At 32.0% G+C, this 9359-nt stretch overlaps 1 protein-coding gene across 4 annotated transcripts in view; it reads left to right on the plus strand.

Moving 5' to 3' along the window:
* The window catches only part of LOC107441597 (calcium and integrin-binding protein 1), a 36074-nt gene extending 27407 nt beyond the window's left edge, over nt 1-8667 (plus strand). For 2 of the 4 annotated variants that reach the window (XM_043055779.3, XM_087169414.1), the window contains exons 5-7: nt 1893-2040; nt 4332-4530; nt 6732-8667. In XM_043055779.3, coding sequence (XP_042911713.1) covers nt 1893-2040; nt 4332-4530; nt 6732-6753 — 369 coding nt within the window. In that variant the 3' untranslated portion in view covers nt 6754-8667. The remainder of the gene's footprint in view (nt 1-1892; nt 2041-4331; nt 4531-6731) is intronic. The other 2 variants (XR_015435949.1, XR_015435950.1) reach the window with 2 other exon arrangements.
* The last annotated feature ends 692 nt before the right edge of the window (nt 8668-9359 follow it).

Genomic DNA, 9359 nt, shown 5'->3' on the forward strand with positions numbered 1-9359 from the left:
ACTTTCAAAATATTGTCGGATTACTTAATTAATGCTTATTTATTAATTACAAATCTTCTAAATGCTTACAATATTTAAGATCATTTTTCTGACAAGCCATTTACAATAAGACTGTTTGAAGCACTTTATGATACCCTGGTCCATCGGCTGCAACTTTGCTGTTGTGTTTGGCGGGAGAAACTGCAAGTTTACTGCTTTCAAATTAGGTAGATCACTATGCGTTGTGCATTTATCCATAGAGAGTATCACTTTTTTTTGGCGAAGAATCTCCGATCCAATTTTTTTACATAGTCTTCAAATAAAACTGATGTCATCCAAAACTTTTTGTTAGACTTGTAATCCAAAGGATACGTTTTTACATTCTTGAAACATCGGGGATTTCGGTATTTTCCGATAACAACTAAGGGCAATTTCTCTGTCCCAAGCGCATTTCTTCCAACTAGGACAGTCAAACGTTCCTTGCTCATTTTACCCCCTGAGTAGTTTTCATCCTTAAACATCATAGTCTTATTTGGAAGACATTTAAAAAATAAACCCATTTCATCAATATTGAAAACATCATTTTAACTGTATCCTTTAAGTAAATTTGGTAACGTTTCATTTAACCATTTGCTCACATACTTCAAGAGGGACAGCTTTAGCTTCTCCATGAAGAGTGGAAAGATATTGTGTGTGTGTTGCAAAGGAAGGGGCAAGATATCAGCTCCTAGGTTTTTTTTTCTTACTTTAAAAGATCCCAAAAAAAATCGAGTTAAAGGGAGTAAAATTCGAGTAATCGCGAATAATTAACATGAAATTGAAGATAAAAGGGTCGGGGACCTCATAAAAAAATCGAGTTATAGTAATATTCGAGTTATCGTACTTCGAGTTATAGCGAATTGACTGTAGTATGATTACGTCCATGCATAGACGTATTTAGATTATTTATTGCAAATAAAATATCTGACAAATAAGCAACTTGAGTAATCCACTTCAACTCGGAGAATTTAGATGCTAATGGGTGTTCCTTTTCTCTCAAAAATAATTCGACTTCTGTCCGTAATGATAATACTCTTTGAACAACTTTGCCCCGGGACAGCCATCTAACTTCAGAATAATATAATAAATGTCCGTATTCTGCACCAGATTCGAAACACTGTTCGCGGAAAATTCTACAGCTAAGAGCTCTTGATTTGATAAAATTGACTACCGCAACAATTTCATCCAAAACGATACATAATTCGGGTGATAATTTTTTTGAAGCAAGATTTTGTCTATGTAACAAACAATGAATCGATAAATACTTTTTTACTTTTTTCTTTTCTTTTTTATTTTAAACATTAACTACTAAGTATCTTTTATACTTATATTAATTTTGCACCTTGATATGCTAAACTAATTTTTGAGTCATGTGCCTTTTTTAATTATTATGAACGAGGATTAAGGGTATAGAGTTACCCAGGTATCTCATTAAGCCTAGGCTGAGTAAGCCACAATGACTTCTTCTAGGAGGTGTTGGTATTACTTATTATTTGGTGTATTACTAACTTTTTTGGTTCGACTCAGCGCGACCCAAGAAATATGTTTCACGACCCAATTTTTGGTCGCGACCCATAGGTTAAGAACCGCTGCTGTAACTGATCAATCTGGTCATCAATGCCTTGAAGCACCATCTATCGGCAACCTTTTTAATTAAATTCGAAAATTTCTGCATTGAATTTTCAGACATTTCACAATAAACATATCGTTTGTTTCATTCTTCTTCCTTCATTTTCGCGGTTTTTAATTTTGAAATCAGCCAGTGATCTGCTGGACACTCTGCATATTAAGAGTGGTGTTTACGTAATACTTTTCGTCTCTTATTTAAGCAATAAATACTATATTTTGATATCAATGAATGATTGTTGTTGTAGAACAATCCGTTCAAGGAGAGGATTTGCGAACTGTTCTCCTCCACCAACGATGATACCTGGTCTTTTGAAGATTTCCTGGATATGGCTTCTGTATTCAATACTGATTCTCCAGCCGATAAGAAGGCAGAATATGCTTTCAGTATCTATGGTAACTTATTGATCTTCTCTCACTAATTATCCACATAGTGGGCTTACGGTCTCATACTTTGGGAAGTGTAATGAACGTAGAATCGTCGAAAATTTGGTCAAATAATTTCAGATTTTTAAATGGTAAAATATGAAGTGTGAGCGCAATCAGTCGAATAGCTTCTGTGTTATCAAGTTTTAAGAAAGTCTTAACATTAAAAATTTAATCTTTCACGAACGTCCGATTTCCTTCAAATTTTGTATTTTGTCATATAAAGTTACATTCTTTGAAATGATGTAAAAATTTGTATACCTCACAATTGAAATTTTCAGATCATTAATAAGAAAAATGTTTAAAAAAAATAGTAAATAATTATTAGAAATATTTTTTTTAATCGAATTATCTTTGGATGAACGAATTTTATATTTAAAAAAAAATTCGATTTGCTTAAGTTTTACAGATATGGTGAAAAACGCAAAAAAGAAAATAAGCATTAAAAAGTGTCCAAAAATTTAATCTCTCGAAAACTATTCGACCGATTTCATTCAAATTCTGTATTAATCTGTATAAAATTACATTCTTTGAAATGATGTAAATTTTTTATGCCTTACAACTGAAGTTTTTGGATCATTAATAAATAAGATGTTAAAAAATAATAAATAATTATTAAAAATTAAATTTTGCATGGAATTATCTTTATATTAACGAATGTTATATCTTAAAAAAAATTTCGATTCATTTAAAAAATTTCTGGAGATATGGTGAAATACGTAAAAAAGAAAATAAACATTAAAAGTGTCAAAAAATTTAATCTCTCGAAAACTATTCGACCGATTTCATTCGAATTTTGTATTATGCCATACAAAATTACATTCTTTGAAATGATTTTAAAAAAATTGTATACCCTATAATTGAAATAAACATTAAAAGTGTCCAAACTTTCGACTAATCTCCGGGCTCTTGCGACCATATTTTCCAGATTGAGAGTTCCTCCTTTATCTTGCAAATCAAGAATCCGAAAAGTTATATTTCTTCAGAGAAAGTGCGTTTTTTAGTTCTGACTTCGTAATTAATTAATACGAAATTAACTGCACTAATTAATTAGCATTTTATTTTATGCGCCTCACATACATATACCTTCCCAAAATAAAATTTTGGCTAAATAAACTAAAAATAATTAATAAAATCTAAAAACACTCAAGTTACCGCCATCTTATCCAAATTTGTTCAACGTTATTTTCATGCATTTTGTGTTTTACAACTTGCGTGTTCTTCGTTCCTTAACGTACATTTTTGTTAAGCAAAATTTTCTTAAAATGAGGGTAAATCCCAAGGACCACCCGCTGTGAGAGCATACGAGCGCACTGCGGAACCGGGTGATTTTTACCATTAAACCTAATTTCATTTAAAAATTCAGATAAAATTAATACTGCAATTAAATACGCTAAAATTTGCAGTTATCATTGATAGTACTTTAGTCTTAAAACATATTTATAAGAAAATGTGTAAAAATAGTACAGAACAATCCAACGACAAAAAAAGCGAATTTTTCTTCTTCACCCCAACGCTTCCCCTTTCCCAGTATTGATTAGGAGAAGAAGAGGGTGCAAGCTCGTTTATAGAACCTTTGCTGTTGTGTCCCTAAATGTTTTTTCCCTTATACACAGGGACCACACCTAATCTTGGGGGACTATTTTACATTAGGTCAATGAAAGCTAGACTTCTTCATCTATGTATATTCTTTCATCTAATGCCGTTTAAAAATTGAAATAAAATGTTCCAAATTAAAAACTCGCCCGAGTTTGTCTAAGCTAAGGACTCCCCCCGCCACCCAGGCCGTCTTGTGCTATGGAAACAAGGGTGGCGCATTTTAGAAAGGGTAGCTTCACTCAAGGACTAACACTAATAGACCGAAGAAAGAGACTCCTTTTCTCTCACCGACACGAGTCGAAACCACTCCAAAACAGTGACCCCCTGCTTGAAATAGTCATACCTCGTTACCATAGCCACCGCCACAGGTCCAGACGAATGTGTAGGGGAGTTCTTATTTCAGACAAACTATATGAGCTACCGGTTTCTTAAAGGCTCTTCTCATATATGATACCGTGGTCGATGAAGGGAGATTTGCGACATAATTTATCCTGAGGGGGACAAACCTCAATTTACCTCCCCTAATTTGCATAATGTGCTAATTCCGGTTTCAACAAGGAATCAAAACACATGTATTAAGGGTGATCAGGGCAGATTACATTGAATATTTAGCTTGCAAAAATACCTGCAGAATAAGTAAAACAATAGGTGATATGTTTCAGACGGAGATGGTGATGGTTACTTATCAAGAGGAGACCTCAAGGACTTGATCAACTTGCTGACTGGAAGTGATAATTTGGATGAGCAGGATATCGATGACGTCATCGACAAGGTGATGGATGAAGCAGACATTGATAAAGATGGAATGCTCTCTCCCGGTGAATTCAAGCATGTCATCATGAAGTGCCCGGATTTCGCTAGGTATCTCGCTGATTTTTATTTATTTTTTATTATGGGAGACATCCAACTCTTGATGCAAATACTTAACTTCCATCTAAGTACTATGTTATTTTTCGACTTCCTAAATACTAAATTTTCTTTGGTTCAGGTTGTATTGTATAAATGTTCCGTAATGACAGTTGTTCCTTCTAATATTTTTAAATACTTACGATACAGATTACTAAAAACTTTCTTATCCATTAACATTCCAAAGGAGACGAGCATGCTCTCATATGTTAATCGAAGTCCGCAGTGAACTGATCGTAAAGACGCTGTTCTCAGTAGAACACCAAAGTCAAGCATCACTGGCTGCGGTCAGTAAACGGGTGGATGACCACTTTGATCAGCTTGCGTAGGGACCGAGGGTCGTCGGGCTGCCAAATAATGGGAGCCATCCCCTCTGCATAGGATCAAAATTGCGATGGCATGTCTTCTGATCATCTTCGGGGATGTTTCCCAGACCGTCGCCAATTGCCCATTGTGCAGCTTTACTGCGATGCAAATAAAGTACCTACCTACAAGGGCGCTGGCAGAATGAAATAAAAGGGGCTGCAACCCTTTAACAAACTAGCCCCCCCCCTAAAGAATATTCTGTTATTACATTTTGTTTTGTTATTACTTATACTTTCATCTGCTGATTTTTTTCATCTGTTTTAATAGAGAAAATTCTTATGAATCCCTCGAATACATCGATTTAGTTATTGAGGCCACACCGTTTTATCCAGCTGTAGCGGAGGCAATCAAAATTGGCCTAACTCTTCTAGCTACTACGTGCACTATTAAATGCACTTTTAGTACAATGCGACGCATTAAATCATGGAATCAGTTTACAATGTCTCGGGAGAGATTGAGTAGTTTGTGCATGCTCAGTGTGCATAAGAAAGGAATCAAAGATGACTCAGAATTCATTGAAAAAGTTATAAACAAATTTGGACAGCTAACAAGACGATTACAATTCTTGGTTAATTAAACAATTTTTTAATTTTTATGTATCAATAATTACCTAATTATTTGTTTTTGAATAAAAACATTTTTGATAAAAAAAAATTTTATAACAAATTGTTTTTCTGTATCTCTTTAATTGTTTAAAAAAAAACCAGGGGGGTGCAAGTGCACCCCGCTGCCGGCGCCCTTGCCTACCTACTTATGTAATTATAGGGTATCTTCTAATTTTTTCTTCGACTGATGAAGTAAATTCTAAAAGTGTACAAGCGAAAGAAAACGGATTAATTTTAACAAAAAACAATATATTTAAATCTAACTTAGTTTCAATTTTTTTTATTTACGATGGACATTTGCCATATAACATTCAAGGGTAAGGTAATCTATCTCGCAACAACTGTCTTTAATACATATTTTTTGAAAAGTCTTAAAAAATGTTACCTAAATTTTTATAGACTTTTAAATAAATCAAAAAATAAATACCTGTACAAATTTTTTTCTGTTGATTCCATAAAATTAAAAATCAATACATGCGGAATTTTTGCCTCAATAGGTTTAAATCTTTTACAAAAAAAAAACAACAAATATATACTTAATGTCTAGAGCTAGGATGATGGCGACCTATTAAATCTTTAGAAATACCCTCAAAAAATTTTGAAAAAGCCCTCTATAACTTATCAAAATCACCTTAAAATGAAAATTAATACCTTAAAAATTTTCGAAACATGTTTTTTGTTAACTTTTTTTAAAAATTATAAATCGTAATTTGTATTCATAAATCAAATAAATAAGGTAATAATCAAAATAAATATGCAATTTATGAAAAATAAATGCTGTAAATAAATACGATAAATAAACCATTAATTTTTACTTACGAACTTCAAAAACATCAGAAATACATTTTATTGTCAAATTTTTTTTGATAATCTAACGGTTGAAAGATTGCCTATTGCCCAAAAGCAAATCCTAATGTCTTGGAAATTTTTATTCAAAAATCAACAATAGTTTTTGGAGACTATTTAAAATAAAAAAATTCAATGCGAGATTTCCACTAATTTATAAAAAAAAAAAAACTTTCAAAATTATCTGAAAATGAAAAATATCATTTAAAAAATTCTTCAAACCTTTTTAAAAACTGAAAAGCACGACTAATGTCCTATAAAGGAAAAATGTGTTGATCATCGTTTTAATCTTGCTGATGTATTAAAATTGCCCGAATGACCTTTCTATTTTATTTTTAGGAGTTTTACAATCAGAATTTAAAGATAACTGAACAGAATAAGCCAAACTTCAACTGTGATATGCAACTGCTGTAATAAGCCTATAAGTACAAATACATCATGTTGATCTCACATAATAAAAACAATGCATCTTTCGAGGTTCATATTTTTGACCTCAAACAGGATGGAAAAAAAAGTTGTGAGTCCCTATGTGCTGAGAGACTTACATCTAAAGTTTTCCGACTGTTTCAATAACGCTTGCTGCAAATTTTGCAATATGAATGAATGCTGTATAGCGCCCTCAAATGTATAGAAATAAAGTCAATGGAAAGAAAGATTCACTATTGAATACAGTAACCTAGTGGTTAAAAAATAAGCACTTGGTTATCCCATGGCTAACATACCAAACCAGAAAGCGGAATTTTTTTAAAGTATAATATGGTCTCATACAAGAGTGTTATAAACGATCATCTAGCTCTGGGGGTAACAGTAAGAGTATTTTGTAATTTTTAGATGGCAACACAACGATGGCATTTTAAAACTTTTATCGTAACTTAATCTCTTCTTCGCATTGAAAACATAAAAAGGAGTTGGAATGATATTTTCAGCTCGAATAATGCAACATAACACAGTAAAATGCAGCATACAAATCACTGTTATTTTCTTCCCTCCTCTTGTCCTCAGAGCACATTAGAAGAGCATTCTCACTGCAGCTTGCCAGTCGCATATACGATTCAACACAAATTCGATTCGCGCATGCGCAAACAGTTCCCCTGAAAGGAAGCCACAGGAGAACGCTTCGCGTCAAATTTTCTTTTATCTTCATAAGTTTAGAGAAAAGTTTCAAATGCTGCAGAAATATTTTCGAAATGTTAGCAAAAATCCCTTCCCACTGCGTTATTCTGATTAATCCTGCCATAATATGTTTGCATTTCAAACACATTTCTCCAGCATTCGAAAATTTATTGTTTTCTCTAGGTGAACCTGAACTGACTTTTTATTTAATTTTAAATGTTAAATTCCCTAAGAAGATAAAACAGATTTTGCTATAAAAAGTTTATCGCGTGATGTAGTAAATAGAGCAGCAGAATGCAGATACATCGAAAACTTATAAAATATTGTAAAATGACCTCAATTTTTTCATTAAAGGAATTTCTTACTGTGAGGACCGCGTTTCGATGATGAAGAAAAAAATTATCTCCGTTAGAAAACTATTACTGTATCCATCAGGGCTGGATAAATCTCACGGATTTATTCTTGATCTCTTATTTTAAAAATACAAAATTTTATTTAAGTTCGCTTGAAAAGTAAGCTTGCCAGGGAATCACATGTTGGCAAATTTATTTTGCGAAATCACGTTTGTATTTTATCACATTTATATGTTTACTTCCTAGATATTGATGAGAATTAAATCTATTTATAGAATGTGTTTACTAATTTTTATACGCTATGTTATTGGTGCAATTGAAAAAACAACGTAAGTGCTTCACGATAGATTTCGAGACACGTGACTTGACAACTATTTTCTTTCTATAATACTATGAACGCTAAAATAGAATTTTAAAAAGCTGATAAAACAAAATTTCTTTTTCTTTCTTCAATGTGTATTTATCATACAGAAATGCTAAGTATATAAAAATCTCAATTGTGAGTTCTTTATCGCTTATGTTGAATTTTCTATTGCCTCGCAGTATACTTTTCAGCACAATGACACTTACTCTATTCATATTTTCTTTAAATTTTGATACCTAAAAAAAAACAATTTTTTGCATGTTTTTGTTTTACTTCAATTGAATTTTGTAAATGACTAAGAATAAATTTGTAATGATATCCATTTAAGTCATGTGTCACAAACTGAAACTTTTTACGAATTATCAAAATGTATTTTATTGATGTAAAATTATAATATAACATTGGTACGATTTGAAAAAATCAAATAAAAACAAATAGAAATGCATAGATTTTAAGCTTATTTATTCTTTTTAAGTTTCTAAGCTGATCAACTGATGGCCCTGTTTACTGCAAATAAAGCGACGTCAATGGTAACCAAGGGGATAAGAAGATAAAAACTTGGTTATATGTTACTAACATTCCGTAACAACTTCATATTATTAATACGCTCATTTAATAATAGTAAACCAATTTTTAATTAAGAGATGCAAATATTTCGAATTACTTATCGGCATTTATAAAGCAATTTCGGAACTGAAATCTAATTCGATCTTCATCAGTATTCGCTTTTAAATCACGTTTCTTATTTACTATAACTTATAGTAAATCGCTAATATTTGATTAATTATCTTTTTTTACCGGGAAGTTGCAATTATATTGTCTTATTACAGTTCTTAATACAGATTTGCGTTTTCTGATCTAGGTTTGTGCTTTTTACGCAAAAGTATTTTGAAATTTCAGAACGATTACAAATTAATTATGACTCATGTACAGTGCGGGAAAAAAACGAACCACCTTGAATAACTTTTGATCTAATAATCGGATTTCACTTTCTAGGACTCGATTTTAATGGCTCTATGGGGTGACTTCAAATATGCTAATTAATAATTGCAGACAATATTTTAAGTTACGAAACAGACACAAAAACGTACTTTCTCTGAATAAACATATCTTTTTCCGACGAATTCGGATTTCTGA

This window comes from Parasteatoda tepidariorum, chromosome 8 (genome assembly GCF_982258835.1).
Source record: "Parasteatoda tepidariorum strain Cologne lab strain chromosome 8, Ptep-v5.0, whole genome shotgun sequence".
NCBI lineage: Eukaryota > Metazoa > Arthropoda > Arachnida > Araneae > Theridiidae > Parasteatoda > Parasteatoda tepidariorum.